The 17,569-nt window shown below is 43.7% G+C and overlaps 1 protein-coding gene across 6 annotated transcripts in view; it reads right to left on the bottom strand.

The window, feature by feature from the left end:
- CDK12 (cyclin dependent kinase 12) overlaps positions 1-17,569 on the bottom strand; it is a 63,432-nt gene that overhangs the window by 6,920 nt on the left and 38,943 nt on the right. For 2 of the 6 annotated variants that reach the window (XR_014291806.1, XR_014291808.1), the window contains exons 14-15: positions 4,714-4,824; positions 3,010-3,154 (exon numbers count right to left, since the gene is read on the bottom strand). Coding sequence is in view for 3 of the 6 variants with exons in the window: in XM_082602687.1 (XP_082458813.1) it covers positions 16,213-16,925 (713 nt within the window). In the remaining 3 variants the exon portion in view is untranslated. Of the gene's footprint in view, positions 1-3,009; positions 3,155-4,713; positions 4,825-15,466; positions 16,926-17,569 lie in introns of those variants that run through there. The other 4 variants (XM_082602687.1, XM_082602688.1, XR_014291807.1 and 1 more) reach the window with 3 other exon arrangements.

Below are 17,569 nucleotides of genomic sequence, written 5' to 3'. Positions count from 1 at the left end.
GAGGGCCCATTAATTAAAAATACATCCAATTAAATGGCAGGTGAAAACGTGCTATTGGAACTCTCCACCCCCCTGCCCCAGCTTGGTCCTCCCCACCCCCATTTTAAGGCTCAGCTGTGCTTTGAGCTGAGAAAAAAAAGAGAGAGAGAGGAAGAAAGAGGGAGAGAGAAGAGGAAGACATAGAGGTGGGGGTATTCAGCGGGGGAGCTATTTGAACCTCTGCCAGGGTAGCATGTGCCAGCCTGGGAGGGTGGCACTGTGCCCTGGTGTCTAATTTCTGGAGGTGTGAGTAGGTTCAGTCAGCTGGGTACCCACTTCCATTTCCCTTAAAGGGGCAGAGGGAAGTCAAAGGGCGTGTCTAGCCGCACTGCCCTCCTTCTGGGCTTGGTGAAGGAAGCAGTAGTAGTATAAATGGTAGAGGGCCCTTAAGAGGGGGTGTGATGTTCAGGGGTTGGGAGAATCTGAGGCTTCCATTCTGGGCATATCCCTGCTCTTCCCTGAACTGCAAAGAAGATAACGAGAAGCTGTTTGGGACCCAGGTGGCAGGGCATGGCAGTGCTCCCAAGCCAGGCTGTACCTACCCCTGCCCACAGGAAAGCTGAGAAAAAAACGGAGGGATGAAGGAAGGAGCCGTCACTTGGGTGGGAGCAGATGGGTCAAATAGGATAAAATATACAAGCGTGTACATTTGTGTGGGCAGCACCTTAGAGGCAAGAGGATCTGGAGGGACTTGTCCTATTTGCCCTTTCTCCAGGCAAAAAGGGGCAGCAGTAGTGTGGGGTCACCTCAAACTGGCAGGCTGTGACTAGGGCATCTCTTCTCCCCCACATGTATGGTGTCCCCGGCATTTTGCCAGGTAAGGCATCAGCCCCACCCTCCACCCCTCTAAAGCCCTCTGGCCCCAAGCAATGCAAAGCTAGTAGGCACTGAGAGATGTCGGGAGAGGAGCTAGGAGAAAGAGGGTGACTAAGGGTGGTACTCAGAATCCAGGCAGTAGTGGGGTATCTGCCGACCGAGGGCCCCCGTCTGGCCTCCCTGGCAGCCTCAGTACCTCCTCACTTCACTTCAACGCTAATTGGAGATTTTCATCTGCACCCGCTGCTCTGCTCAGGGCGCTGGGGGGGGGCCAGCTGTGCAGCAGTTCCCGCAGCACCGACTGTTTAATCAAGCTGTCCTCCTGGGGAGGGGCCCTTGGTCGTGGGGGTAGGAGGGAGGAGGAGAACCTCTGTCATCTCCCTTAGCCTGCTCAGCCTGGAAGGGCTTCATGGAGACTGAGGGTCAAATATGGGACACCTCATCCCCCTAAGGGCTCCACGGCCACTTGGATCCCTGGCAGAGACATTACACAGTACGGGGGTGGCATGAGGATCAAGGGTCAAAGCAGCCGCCATCCCCGTCCTGCTTTCTGAAACTACTGTTGTCGCAGAGCCCCAGAGTGTCCTGGGTGTCCTCCAGCCATTCAGGTGGTAAACATCCTCCAGACCATCTTGAGCTCTGCAGGTTTGTGCTGGGGGAGGTGATGGGGGCATAGAAGACGGAACGTTCCTGGTCTCTCAGTCTCTCTGAGAGAGTCCTCTCCCCAGAACTCTTTCTTAAGAGAGCTAGTTCTTTAAGAGCTACTTCTCTTAAAACAATTTTAAGAGATTTTTTTTTTTTCTCTCTGAAAAACCAGACACCTCCACCCTCTGGGCCAGAAAGAGACTGTGTCTTAGAGGCTGGAGACAGTGGGGTGGACAGCTGGAGCCTGCTACACCTTGAAGGAGAGAAACACCTCTGCAAGGTGTTTTGTGACTAGAGCTGGGGGCTTCCCAGGTTCAGCTGGGAATATAGTGACATGTCAGTCCACTAGGGAAGAGCATTCAGGGTCTCAGGCCATTTTTAAGGAAGAAGAAGTGGAAGAACAGCTAATTATTCTTCTGGCTCCTTGGGACCCTGGTCTCAGGCTCTCTGGGGGTGTTTCTGACCCCTATCTTGGAGAAAGATTGCAGTGTCCCCCTCTCCCCTCACCCAAACTCTGTCTGCAGAGGGGCAGGAGTTTTAATTGGTCAGCAGTGCCCTCGTGTGGCAGAAACCAAGACTGCAGCCGCCCAAGTGGACCAGCAGCTTTGAGGGATAGGACATCCAGGTTGACAGAGAGGTAGGCAGGGTACCCCAGGTACCCAAAGCATACTTACTGCTCAACCACGTCCAGAGACATTTCCTACTTTCTAACACCTACTCTATCCCTCCATCCATCCCATCCTAACTGCTTCACCTCCAACTCAAGGTATGTGCCTACCAGGGGAGGGAGCACCTTACCCAGACCTGGCACTTATTTAGGCCTCCTGCTTGTGCTGTCCGGATTACAGGGGTGAGAGAGGCATTGTTGAGAGAGGAGACCTAAGGTCAAAAGGGTAAGCTGATGTCAACTCCAGTGGCAGGAGAGGCTCTGGCAGCCCTGCCAACTCCCTATAAGTGCCAGAAAAGAGCTGCCACCCGAGCTCAAGACAGAGTATTACCTATTGGTGGGTTCTTCCCTGCAGCAATCCATTCGCTACCCCCTGGAGGGGTCTGGGAATGAAGACGGAGAGACTCTTAGAGTCTGAGATCCTTGTCCTCAGGAATGGACACCAGATAAAACCTTTCCCTCAAAAGATTCAAGTATTCCCCAAGGATGCCAGGCCGCTGGACAGAATGCACATCTGGGCTTCAGGCTTTCAGCTCGAGGAGAAGGGTTGCCTGTCATTAGACGCTTCCCCTCCAGTGTCAAGTACCATCCATTGACTGTTTACTGTTCCCTTCTTTCCACACGCACTAAACGGGGGAAATGGTTTTAAACTAAAGGAAAGGGGGTGGAGAGTTAACATTAGGAAGGTCTCTCTAAAATTTAGGGCTGGAAGTCACCAAGGTGGAGAGCTGAGTCACAAAGGCCTTCCCCTCGTTGGAGATATTTAACAACAGAGAGAAATAGTCCCAGAGAGAAATATGACCCTGTTTAGGGTTGGTGGGTAGGGAGAGGAGCACACCTACCTGGCAGCAAGAAGGGTAGGGGTAGGCATAGTAGGTTGGTGACCTGCCCAGTTCTAAGCATTGAGGATGGAAAGAAGCAGGCTGGCAGACCTCTACTTCTCGTGACTTTGCACAGTGTTTGGACAGGGGGGATCTCCCATTAAACCTGGAAATGATGTGGAGAAGCTGATGAGAGGTAGTAAGAAGGGATATCAATGCCCTACCCTCATGCAAAAGAAAGAAAGAGAAAGTAGTTTCTTGGGGAAGAAGAAGGCAGGACTACGTGTACGTATGAGGTGGTGGGTGAGTGGGGCGGGTGTTGTAGAGAGGCTGAGAGTAACCAATATCAGCATCACACTACTGAGGAATATTCATTAGCACAGCCGGCCAGGAGAAAAGAACAGGAACGAAATGACCACCAACGCCAATTGAGGGGGTTACCCACTCCAGCCAGGAGGGAGGAATTGCTAATCAGAAGACAGGACACCATAATAGGGTCAAGTAAAGAGCTAAGGATCTCCCAAGGCAATAGAAATAAAAGCAAAAATAAACAAATGGGACCTAATCAAACTTATAAGCTTTTGCACAGCAAAGGAAACTTATAAACAAAACAAAAAGACAGTCTATGGACTGGGAGAAAATATGTGTGAATGATGTCACCGATGAGGGCTTAATTTCCAAAATATACAAACAGCTCATACAACTCGATAACAAAAAATCAAAGTACCCAATGAAAAAATGGGCAGAAGACCTAAACAGACATTTCTCCAAAGAAGACATATAGATGGGCAGTAGACACGTGAAAAGATGCTCAACATCACTAATTATTAGAGAAGTGCAAATCAAAACTACAATGAGGTATCACCTCACACCAGTTAGAATGGGCATCATTAAAAAGTCTACAAATAACAAACGCTGGAGAGCATATGGAGAAAAGGGAACCCTCCTTACATTGTTGGTGGGAATGTAAATTGGTGCAGCCACTATGGAAAACAGTATGGAGGTTCCTTAAAAGACTAAAAATAGAGTTACCATATGATCCAGCAATCCCACTACTGGGCATAATATATCCAGATAAAACTATAATTTGAAAAGATACATGCACCCCTATGTTCGTAGCAACACTATTTACAATAGCCAAGACATGGAAACAACCTAAATGTCCATCGACAGATGAATGGATAAAGATGTGGTATATATATACAATGGAATATTACTCAGCCATAAAAAAAGAATGAAATAATGCCATTTGCAGCAACATGGATAGACCTGGAGATTATCATATTAAGCAATGTAAGTCAGACAGAGAAAGACAAATACCATAGGATATCACTTATATATGGAATCTAAAATATGACACAAATGAATTTATCTATGTAACAGAAACAGACTCACAGACATAGAGAACAGACTTGTGGCTGCCAATGGGGAAGGGAGTTGGGCGGAGGGTTGGATTGGGAGTTTGGGACTAGCAGATGCAAACTATTATATAATATATAGAATGGATTAAACAACACTCTATTGCATAGCACAGGGAACTATGTTCAATAGCCTGTAATAAACCATAATGGAAAAGCATTAAACAAAAATGCTAAGGAAACTCCTCTGGAGATCTTTGAGTATAAGAACTTCCCTGAGACTCTGTGTGTGTGTGTGTGTGTGTGTGTGTGTATTAATCCCTTACAAAAGCAGGCCAGTGGCCTCTGATTGGCTGAAGGTCCCTACCTGGCCTTAAAGTCTGTGAAAGAGACTGCATTTTGCAGGGGTCCGGATGTCAGGTAATTGATGGACATGACCAAACTCCTCAGGGGTCATCTCTCCTACTGCTGCTGCTACCTGTAAAAGAAAATTACAGGTTATATTAGAAATGAGATAAGGGATTAGACACCAAAAAGGGTCTATGGGCTTTCACCCGGGGAGCATGGCCTTGGTAGGTAAAGTGATGGTGATGGTCACCACTCTTCTAATTCACAGAGCTGAGAAGGATTCTGGTGAACCTTAAATATGCTCCCTTAAATAAAGAGAGCTGTAAGTGGTCTAAGATTCCTAGCTCCAGGGAACTAGCTTCCAGTCTGATAAAGTAAAAACCATGGTTCCTATACTTAAAAGTTAGGAATTCAACAGAAATAGAAGCTGTGAAACCCAGAATTATAAAGGGCAATGAAGGTTCAAGGCAAATGGAAAGTTAATGCAAGAAAGTGACTCAAAGGAGGGCATCTAGTTTTAGATCAGATAATCAGATTGTATTTGAAGCCTCTCTTGTCCAAAACAGCTTCTTGAAGAAAGGCTCAGAGGCCAGAAGAAGGTCCTACGAGATAGAAAGGAGGTTTGTGGGACAGCAGATTTGATGCAATTTGGGCAGGTAGGTCTATACACTCCCTGTGTAGGGATTAATCTGCATGGGGACCAACTCCACATTCCTCCTGTGCTATCAACCAGGGTGTGATGGAGGAAACGTAAAGATATGTACTGGAATCTATTTGTCAACAGCAGTCAATACTCATTTTGCAATCTCCCTGCCCCTCTGACCCAGACCTATAATTCTATCTCTAAGCTGCCTTACTCCCTCCAAGATACTGCTTCCACTTTAGGAACTCATTAGCATTCCCCTCCCTGCTTGTCAGTGGCTCCCAGATTCATGCTCAGAAAATAAGCATTGGAAGGGACTGTAGAAACATCTGGGAGAGGTCCAAAGAAGGGAGGAGAGTCTCAGCACCAGAGTGAGATGACTTTAGAACCTGCTGTGCATGTCAGCCCTTTGAGCACACCATTCAGGGCTTAGGTCATTGTGGAGCACACCACCTTCCCTCCACCCCAACAAAGGAGAAAACCAACCCCAAACTAAAAATCAGGGGGGAGGAGTACAGCCCCGCCCCCATTTGCCTGTAATCTCAGAGAATATCTTATTTTACTCAGAGTTCTATAATCCCTTCTCTCATTCAGCAATTCCCCTTAGTTTCCCAGCAAGTGAGGTGTTTTCTTTCTCCTTTCCTTCTGATTTTATTTTTCAATATAGCTGTATTATAATGCAAAGGAGCCTGAGTTGAGCTTTAGGGTAAATTCCTCACAATGCCTCTGAGGATCTTTTCCTACTAGCCAACCCCCAGAGATAGCTGGCAATGAGCTCCTTGAACTATGGTGTAACTCTGAGGCACCAGGATCTTTGGCTGTGGCTTGCCACTTGCTTCCCAATGAACCAGAGTTCTTGACCCTAAATAAAAAGTACAGTTGTACAATTTGCATGTCATTGAAAGATTAATCTTCGAGGTAAGAATATATAAAGCTTCTCAGTTTTTCTACTAATTTTTTTAACCTAACTTTTCCCCTCAATCTGTCCTTCCCCCCTCAAAATCTCACAGCCCTACCTTCCTTTCCTGAGGAAGCACAGGGCTGTCAGGAATTGATGCTCTTGGATGCTAGTCTTGGCTGGCTGCCACTAACTCACTGTGAGACTGTGGACAAGTCATTTTCCTTCCCTAAGCCTCAGTTTCTTGCTCTGTAAACTGAGAAGTTGAATTAGGTGGTCTCTAGTTCCCTTTCTAGCTCTGGCCATCTATGATTCTATCAGGAAGAAGACACAAGTGTCCGTCCATCAGGAAGTGAGATATTCCTGCCCCTCACACCTTTCTCTCAGGGCCACTGCATAAAGAAGCTCCCCTGTAGATGCCTGCCTTTCTCATGCTGGCTTAACTAAAGGGACAAACAAGTGAGTTCCAGTAGGAGGCCAAACTCCTCTTATTATGAAGAAAAGATGTTAAAAAGGTGATCTAATTCTAACATTGAATCTTGAAAGCAGACAGGAGAAAAGGCAGGTATGGGGCAGGAAAGAGTATGATAAGCACGCCCCCCTAACACACTGAGCATACTCACCCTAGGGAGCCCCGAATAACCAGTGACTGCTTAGCCAACACAACTGTGTGTGGATGGAAGAAGCAAGCAAGGACATGTGTAAACACTTCAGGAGCATAGACGTAAATGTCCGATCAATGCATATACACTCACTCCTGTTCTCTCCTACTCAGGCCTATACGTGCCTTGTAAGAAGCTATAGTGGGAGTGGACACCACATCCCAGTCTTCTCCCTCCCCAAAGTCAGAAAGGAAGAGACAGTGGGACAGGAGATACTTGGCTTCCTGTAAATTGTTTTGTCCTTCCTCACAGCTGCAATCAGAAGCTAAGGGCTCCCGCAGGCCTTGTTCTGACCTGCTGCAGGCAACGGAGGGTTTTTGAAACCGAGAGGACTTGGCTGCGGCCCCGTTTCAGCTGCCATTGGGGCTGGCTAATGGGCTCATTCGGGAAGACGCCCGCCTGCTGCACTAAAGAGTCCCCTGCCGACCCCTTCCCCAGTCCCAACCCAATTAATAAATGGGGGCTCCCACTTTATGGCTCTGGGAGCAGGAACCAGAGATACAAATGACCCCCAGGGAGGGAGAGAAAAAGGCCTTCCAAGAATCAAGCCAGAGAATTGTGCATCCACAGGCACATGCTGCCACAGGCTAGTCATATCCCATTTTCAAAGCATTAAAGGGGAAGAAACTGGCAAAAAAACTGTATTTTCTTTCCCAGATCCAGAGTGGGATAGCATTCCTGAAGTCTGCAGGTACACCCCAGGAATAAACTCTCTTTCACCTGGTTCTCCAACCTGAAAAAGGCAGAGTGCAGGTGATCATCTGGGCACATAGCATGTGCTCAACTATTTTCCAGGGGCTGTGCCTCCTCCTAGACTCTACAATAATGAACATAGACATATTCCATCAATTGGTTAATAAAGTAAACACTTTCTCCTTATTAAAAACGAAGCAGCTACCTCTTTCCAAGTTCTCATCACCATCAACAGCATAAATATGTCCTGGGGTTATCATCTGCAGCCTGTCTTTTATTCCTCCCCTCACATCCAAACTATCATCAAGTCTTGCTAATTCTACTGCCCCCTCTCTTTCTTCTCCCTCCCCTTGTCCTACTCTAGTCCTGGCTCTTCGGGCCTTACATCTGGATAAGAACAATAATATCCTAGCAAGCTTTCCTGCTTCCATGACCTAGTATAGCTGCAAAAGGCCTCAACGTCATATTCATCTCATCATGCTCTGCTCTGTTACTGCTTTTACCAAATCAAATTCAAGTTCCTCAGTCAGGCCAACAAGATTGCTCCTCCAACTTCATTCCCTAATATTCCTTTCCCGTACTACCCTGACTACTCCACTCATAGCCCTCTGCACAAAACATAATTTCCATAAGTTTTCTCCCTCTGATCATCTTCCTCTTTTCTGTTTCATGTCCTCTATCTTTATTACCTTCGAGGAATCTTTTCTGGTTAACTCCAGTTTTTCTGATTACTTCTTTGCTTTGGTTCCTTCTGTACTATGTTACTATTTTATTTTATAACCTGCATGAATGTACTGACTTATAAATACCAATTTCCCTACTTCCCACCAGGTATAAGCCTCATCTCTCACTAGACCCAGAAGCTTCCTAAAGTTGGGACCCTCTCATAATCTTCCCCACAAGTTGCCCTGTACTCAGGACATGATCCAGCTAATGTATTACTGCTCCCCATAGAAGCAGCCCTCATGGTATAATTCGGGATATCATATCAAACAACTACAAGAAATACAATCTTATTCTCAATGTCCGTTTTCAGGCTGCCACCTACCCTTACCAACATTGAACATGACTTCAAAGTGTGTTGCAAAACAAAACAAAAACCTAAAAAAAATAAATAAAAATACAGTAACCATAGGATTTTATCTTCTTAATTCATAGTATATATACTAATTTTTTTAAGACCCCTTAGGATGAGAAGCCCCATTTTTTTCCCTATTCCTAAGATTAATCCTATGTTCTCAGGTCATGACCTGATTTTCTAGAATGCAAATCAATCCCAGAGGCAATAGTAATCTTGTTTCCTACCAGCCTTGTCTCTAGCCTGCCTCTGACCCATCACATTTTTGGAAGGTACCTAGGAATAGAGAAGTTATTCATGAGTCTCTCTCAACTACTTAGCAAGTACTTCCTTAGATTAACCTCACTCTCAAATGTTGACTCCACTTCCTCTAGTTTAGCCCTGTGTGCTTAGACAGGAAAAAATGATCTGCCAGCCCCCTTTATCTCCTACATATTGCTCAGGACGATAAGGATTTGCCTTTTATTCTTTCCATCCCTTGGCCTCAAGGTGCTTAATAATCCAGATAATAAAAGCAAAGGTACTATGGTACCTGACGCATAGTAGGTTCCAGACAATGTTAGTTCCCCATTCTTTCCCTTCTTCCTCCCAACACTTTCTCAACCTTTTGGGTCTGTTTTTTCACTGGCTAACGACGGCACTGAACTAGACAAACTAATGCCCTTTGGTAGCTCTAACATTCTGTGACTCTAATTCACATCTTCTGGTTTGTTTGCTCTTCTATGCATCATCCTCACTTGGGTCTAAAATGAAGGGGAGAGGAATAATTAGCTTCCAGGTTGACCTAAAACATACAAAACCACTTGCAGGAGAGTTTTAGAACTCCAAAAATACAAATAATTTTTAGCTTGATGCATCCATATCATTTCCTTCTTATTCCTGAAATACTCTCTTGAACTACATAGATAGCAGTGCTAAGCAAAATGTCCTTGATATAAATTATTTGCTTAATATAATCTAGCTTCCCTTGTGAAACTGTCTGCAGAGCATCCCCCAGCTTAAGGGTTCCAGGCTCATCCTCCAACCATAAAGGTGACACTACTGTAATCAAGGGGACACTTTACTCTTTAACGGGGCTTCCTTGAAATGAATTGTGAACCTTTAAGGCAGTTATCCCCTTTCAGAAAGAACCCCAACAACAATTTTTCCTTCCATCCTCATATCTGTATCTCTTCTTTATAAGCAATGATACACTGTTTCTTTCTGCAGCCCCGCCACCAGACTCCTCTGGTTCTCCCTGCTTCCCCTTATTTCCATCTCCTTCTCATATTGCTTCATTTTATATGAGGCCTTTGGTCCCCTAACAGAAATTGCAAATACTGATACAAGGCCAAACCTAGAAGTTCCTGAATTTATAAAACGGATCAGACTCCTAGGCTTTCTCTAGGTCTCTGAATTCAGCCTCCTTTCTCCAGGGCCGAAAGCATTCAAAATTGCGTTAGCCTTGGTAGGGAGGGCTATCTGTCTACAAGCTGATCATCACCAAGGGTGTCCCTCATCAAACACAAGAGGAAGAAAGATCCTCTCCTTGAGACAACCCATCAGGCAGGCGCCTTCAACTAAAGACAAGATGTTCTCAAAGACCCAGGCTCTGCTCTTCACTTAGCTTTGTTTCATTATAGCCTTTTTAAGGTTTCTCCATGTTGCCGGCGTCAGGGATGGTTTGGCTTGGATAAAGTGTCCTTCATTCTTTTAGAACTATCAATATTATCTTCAGGTTACAACCATGCCAGAATAAAACATCCCCAAGTCCATCTATTTCCAGGTCCTAGGGAACATATGTCTAAATGAATTTACTTCACGGCTATACCTTCTCATTCCAGAGAAGTATGATGTGGCTGAGGGCTGCATATTGAGAAGGCTTGGCTAACAACTACCCACCTAGGGAGTGTTAAAGACTAACTGCATATCAGCCTCTTTGTCTCAGCCTTGGACTAGTAATTCTTGAGATAGAGATATGAGAGCAACCCAGTGGTCCAGTGTTTTGGCAACCTAGTGATTAATCACCAGGGCATCAAAGCAACCCTCATCTGCTTTCTCAAGGATAACAGGGCCCTCTTCTCATCAAGCTTTACTTCCTATAGACACCATCTGCAACCGAGCTTCGAAATGTTATCAGTAAAAGCAACAGTCTCAGGATATGAGGGAAGAGAATGAAGAAGCAATGGTTAACCAGCTAAAGAATCTCTTGTACGCCACACAACATAAATTAAAAGCTCCTTTCATAGCTTTTAGCAATAAGAAAGTTATCTTGCTTTCTCCTTCACCTCTCACCCCATTAAGTTGAGGATCTGGAATAGACATTTGTCTCCTGAATTGCTTCTCACTACCCTTCAAAACTACTAAGCAGCAATAACTCTAAATACCCTGCAGGGTTAATCAATCAATGTCTCTGGCAGGACTAAAGCATGTGAGTTGGGTAGTGAGTTGGGAGGAGAGAAAAATAGGAAATGAACGGAAGTGGGTGGACAGGAGATGGAGAGATAGCTGCACATGGTGAGGAGTGGTAGAGTACCACCAGTAATCCCTTTAGGTGTCATACCTCCCCCAACTGGCTTGGAGTATACTCTCACTTGAGAGTATTCCTAAGGCTATATAGGAACACTACAAATGCCACACCTGGACAGTAAAATTAACCAAAGTGTCCAGGAATGCTCACCTTTCCTCTCAGGACAACCAGAAGACTCAGCAGTTCCATTTCTCCCTTGGAATGTTTGAATATTTACTCACTTGAGGAACTCCCCACTTCCATTCCACCTAGCTGTTCAGGACGACTAAGTTGTGAACAGAGAAGTAACTCAATACCAAAAAAAAAAAAAAAAAAGTCAAGCTATTGGGCAGTCTTTAGTCTAAACAATGTAAATCCCGGTTCAGCACAAAGAATATTAACTGTTAACTTCCTTGAGGCATTAACCTTACCACACAGTTAAGGATGCTTGTCTAGGAAAAGATAGTGCCCAAGAAATTTCGGTACTGAACAGTATGGTTTCTACTTAGAAATAGCCTTGAGTGTGATAGAGAAAAAAGTCCAGGTTAGTTAGGTCCTCAACTTTCAGGCCCAGAATTGAAGACAGCCATTGCTATGAAGTGGAAACAATATTCTCTACTAGGTTGAAGTTCACACTCCTAGTCATGAACTTGCAGTACATAAAGATCAAAAATGAATTCCTTTTCTCTGGAGGCTAACAAGGAACACAGGACTCCAGGAATTGGAACAATCTTGAGCTCTCCATTCTCCTTCTGGGTAAAGACATGACAGCCCACAGGCAAGGAAACACCTTACTTAAACTGTGGGGATTCAAAAACAAGCTGGCAACCCTCATCATCATGTTTTTGAATTGGATTTCTTCCTAATTTCCTTGTTCTGGTGTACCCCTTAACCTTGTATGATTGCTTACCCCACTCACAACTTCCTGATACTTGTCTCCCCTCTTCCTGTCTCCTGATGCATTTTTTTTTTTCTGTCCTCTGCCTACTTATGTCATAACTAGCAGGACTGTGGCACATATTACAAGGGAAAGTTTAGTCCCCAGTGTCCTAAACCATGAAAGGGAAGGGAAAGCAATTTTCTCCTCATGTGGAGACAGGAAAAGATTTTGGAAGTAATAGGAATTTTACCCTTATAAATAACTTCGACTTACTTCCTGGATCGGCAATGTATCAGGAAATCTCAACAGAACTAGCAACACTAATCCATCCCCATGCTGGCCCTACTCAAGGTAACACAGGAACTGGCATGAGGGTGAGGGTTTCTGATTTAAGAGAATATATATTGTTTTGGTCTAAACAGCTTCTTACCAACTTCTCTTGATGACAGTTGAGCTCAAACCCACTTACCTCTCCTTTCAGGAGGAGTCAGGGTACATGAAGCTCAACTCTTTTGATGGCCTGGCACCATCATTACTTTTGTGCAACTGTTTTTTACTTTAGAAAATCACATCTTATGATTTCCCCCAATTCTTTATTCTCTAGTTCCTAGTCTAGTGTTTTGAAGCACGTCTTCAAATCCTGAGAACTTTTTTTTTTTTTTTTTTTTGGTAATTTATGAGTCTACAGAGATTCTGAGACAAAGAACCCCTAGGATAAAGTGGAGGAGAAATGCCCTTTATACATATAATTAGATCTGCTCAAAGGGTACAGATTAAGAAGTAAATGCAATGGAGCAAAAGTGGTATAGTAACAGGAAATATTTAATTTTCCAATCTCCACTTTCCATTTTTATAAACTGAAAGAAAAAATTTAATATATTACAAAATATCTATACATAGACAAGGTAAACCCGATGGAGGGCAAAAGCAAGAGAGAGAAAGGAATACAGTGTCAGGAACCTAAATCAGGGAGAATGAGGTGGCAACTGACACTTTTCTGATGCAGCATTCTCTCTCAAAACCTGCTGGTAACCATTTTAGTACTGTAACTATATATGCATATTACATACACACACGCGCGCGCACACACACACACACACAGGTGGCTGGGTGATGTCTATGGCATAAGCTAACAGAAATCCTACTTACAAATTCGTGCTAACTGCCCTGCTTTTAAACATATAGATCTGATATTTTCAAATCCTTATCGTTCCCATGGACAGTTGAAGGAAAAAACTAAAGAAGCTGGGTCAGGCAAATTTGTTTTCAAAACACAAAAATGATCATGGTCAAACCAGCTTTGCCTCTCATTCGTGAACAGAATCAGACTTCTCATCTGTTCAAAATAATGTATTTAATGGACAATATCTCCCATGGTTCAGTAACTAAAACCAAAACCACTTTTGAATATAATTAATTGGGTTTGTAATTTTCTAATAGCTAAGCAGAAATTCTGCCAAACCTGTACTTCCATCACGTTTATAGGTAACATAGCTGAAAAATTAGCAAATACCTTTCCTTCCTCCAGATTACAGGTTCTTTGTCCCTCCGCCTTTAGAAATAGTCCAAAATATTTTTTTTTCTTTTTAAAGGTTAGACTCCCAAAATGGGGGTGGGGGTTGAGATGGGATCATACATACACAAACACACACACACACACACATACTCACCCCCTTCCCTAGTAGTAGGGATAGGGGAATGGAGATTTAAGTATATTATTTAGAGTATTTGGCATAATTAAAAATAAGGGGTGGAGAGGGAAAAACACTATTGATGACTGCTGATAACCAAAATACAATTAAAATATATAGAGAATTTTATTCATATTTGATGGGAAACCAATTTTTCTCACTGGATACTTTTGAAAGTATCCCAGGCTTACGTTCTTTAATCAAAAATGGGAGAGCGGGGCTCAATGACTCTAATTCAAATATTCTAAAATACAAAGGCCCATGTCTGAGGACTAAGAAGTCAACAGACAAAAGGTTCAGATGAACTTTAATGCAATTTACCAATAGCATGTCAGTGAGCCTAGCAAATCTAATTGGACACACTGGTATAAAAAGCCATCAATGCCAAAATGGCTAGAAGGTTCTCTTTTTAATCAATGTTTGGCCCTGAGGGCAAGGCCAGACCAAAACCCAGAGAATAATAAAGAAATGCACACACCGGATATCTGCCTATTTCAGTAACAGGGGAAATTAGTCTTCATGTAAGTATCAGAAGAGGGTTCTTCTTTCATTTCTTTAAAGATTTTTGTTGTTGTTTTTATTTTTTAATTAACGCACCTCTCTCTTACAAGTAGTGTTTATTTTTTAATATAAGAACTTGGCATTGAAACATGAAACTTTACTTGAGGTCTGTAAACTGTTCTCCAAGATGCTGAAACATATTTGCCTTTTCTTTGTAAAACGGGACTAACCTACGTTTCACAAAGGCCTAGGTCTGTGCAGATAATTTATTTAAATGTATATGTTTTAAAAACACATTATATGCTGGTACTCACACAAAAGTGGAAGCCAGAATGAGAAACCTCCCAGGTTATCCCACCCTGAAAGCCTTTCCCTCTTCCATTTTCTGTTTATAATAAGGCAAAATTCTTGCCATGAAGTCATAATTTAACCCCTTTTACCAAAACCAAAATCAAACCTCTCTGGAGGAAAATCCCTAAAAGAATTGGCAGGATATACATGCTGAGATGTGTATATGTCAATACTGTTCTTTCTTATGGTCTGCTCTTTTAAAATTATTTTTTTAAAAAAGGTCTCAGGTAGTGATACATCTTCAGAAAAATATCCACCCTAAACTAAGTTACATTTCCATGTATTTTCAGGATGTATTTTTTTCTCTTTGACAATATTACAATGCTCTGTTTCAAAGGTTCTTCTTGACATAAAAATATATGCGTAAACAGTATGTATGCTAACTGATCTTAGTAGCCCTCCATGTATGGAGGCATCATCTCCTACCCTAGCTCAGCAGCAATGTCCTAGGCTGGTTGCAACTACAAATCAACTTCACCATCAGAACGTGGTTTTAAAAAAACCAAAAAACATTTTAGAATTGAAGATTTACAGAGAACAATATAAGAGTTTGAATTTCCTTTCCTTTATTTCAAAAAAAGTAAAGAATTATCCCAGGTTTTTGGGCATCTCAACAATTAATTTTTTCCAAACAAATGCCTCAAAAAAGAGAGAAGACAGAGAGAGCGAATGAAAGAAAAACTATAAAGATGGGGTAAATGGCTTCCCTGGTGGCGCAGTGGTTGGGAGTCCGCCTGCCGACGCAGGGGGCACGGGTTCGTGCCCCGGTCTGGGAAGATCCCACATGCCGCGGAGCGGCTAGGCCCGTGAGCCATGGCCGCTGAGCCTGGCCTGTGCTCCGCAATGGGAGAGGCCACAACAGTGAGAGGCCCGCGTACCGCAAAAAAAAAAAAAAAAAAAAGATGGGGTAGAAAAGGTAAGAGACGGGGTCAAGTCTACCTACTTGCCCAAGAATGCCACTTTCTACAACCTGCTTCATGTGCAGGGAGAGACGGGGCATGTCTTTTCTCAAAGTGGAGCAAACTTTAAGGACGAGCAATTTATTTGGAAAAAAGGTATGTTCAAGATGCTCAATGGGGTAAAAAAAGAGTTCACTTGAAAGCAAAAATGTGAGATGGTGGAGAGGAAGGAAACATTTATTTAAATCAGCCAGTCACTCTGTTTCCCTTATAGCAAAAGCCTAAGAGCAGCTCAAATTTTGTGAACACTGTTCTCTTAAAAAAACAAAAACAAAAAAACCCACATAACTTTAAAAACCTAAAGAGAGCCTCTCCTGAACCACCTCAAAATTGAAACTGTTTCCTTTTTCTTCTGTTCAAGAAGTACAGGGAATGAACTAATTAAACATTTACTTTTCAATTGAATGACCCTCTCCGTACTCTCTACTTATATTTACTAGGTAGAGCTGAAGTAAATGTTCTGGCTATAGCCCATCCAGGGGGAACTGGTGCCAACATCACTATTTTATAAGTCGCTTGCTAGTGGCAAGTGAGCAAGAAATACAACAGACAGCTTTGCAGTAGCCAAATGCAGATGATTACCTCGCTCTGGCAAATGATTTCATTAAAGGTTCAGAGGACTGGGTGGAAGGATGGATAGGGAAGGAATCTTTCAGGACTCTGAAGTCTCTGGGTTAGTAAGGAACTCCTCTCCCTCTTCCCCCTCTTGGAGGGACTCTTGTAGGCCCCCGATAGAGTTTTCCATAAGCAGAAGACTGAGCTGGGGCCCCCCAGTTAAGGCCTGCTCCTGAGCTGCTGGCCCCAGTGGTTCCTGGCCCCAGCTCCCCATAGTTTTGCAATTTGGTCTCTGCATGTACCACAGAGTTGCTGCTTCCCTCAGCCTTCAGGAATGGTTGCCCGACCACTGAGTGTAATGCTAAGGGGACCCTGGCAAAACGGAGGTCCTGGTCCCCTGGGAACTGCACTGACCCTGTGCCCTGGTAACTGCTAGACTCCCCAAGGTGGCTCACAGAGCCCGAGAAGGTCCTGTTCTTCACCAGGGTCTGGGCCAAGGATTCTGTCAAGGCTGGACCAGAGTGGCGTTCATCAGTGTCAGTGGCACTGAACCCTGTTTCAGGCCCATCATTGTTTCCATAAGTCCTGTTGGGATGGGGTCGGGTGGAGTAATCCATTGGTCTCAAGGCCTGGTGCTCATGTGGCAGGTGGCCAGGAGGCTCTGCTTCAGGCTGGGATAAAAGTTGCAGCAAGGCGGCTGTCACGGCTGGGTTCAACTCCTGGGGGGCGCTGGAAAGATCGCCTTCAACCAGAGGGGGTGGAGGTGGCGGCGGTGGAGGTCCGGGGGGCTCAGGGGGCCTCTTCTCTGGTGGAAGAATGTGAGGAGGACATGCTGTGGAAGGGTTACTTCTTTTAAACACCATCTTAAAAATCACATGTGACTATAAACACACACACACACACACACACACACACATATACACACACACACACACACACACACACACACACTGCCCGACATAAACAAATATCAATACAAGTAACCAAATATATATAAAGAATAAAACCTTGGGATCAGGAAATCGCAATTTATAAATAAAATCAAGTGATTAAAAGTAAAACAGTTGCATTCTGGATCTAACAGCTGGTGTAAAAAGATCATATATTTCAAATGATTGTCCTGATTTTTGTCTGAGATTTCCTCCATTTCCTTCCTTAAGGAATTGTTCTAACATGTAGGCTGTTGGTAGCCTCCCCGCCCCTTTTTTGCTGTTGGATCAAAACATTAATGAAAATTAGAAAGAAGATGAGAGGGAACAATACAAATGCTGTGGTCACATATCTAGGACATAATCTTGCTGTACAATAGGAGACCTTGTATGGACTTAGCTAACACATTTTACAGAACGTTTGATGATATAAGGTTAACACGTAAAACAGAACTAAAAGAATATACAGGAGAGGTGAAATAAAGTAAAAACCTTCCATTACCGTCATGTATAAATTATACACTTGCTTCTCCCAACTTGAGTCCCT

The sequence above is a fragment of the Mesoplodon mirus genome, assembly GCF_964341445.2.
Source record: "Mesoplodon mirus genome assembly, chromosome: 18".
Lineage (NCBI taxonomy): Eukaryota > Metazoa > Chordata > Mammalia > Artiodactyla > Ziphiidae > Mesoplodon > Mesoplodon mirus.
The sequence above is the reverse complement of the archived record's forward strand: the minus strand, read 5'-3'. Positions and strand labels throughout refer to the sequence as shown.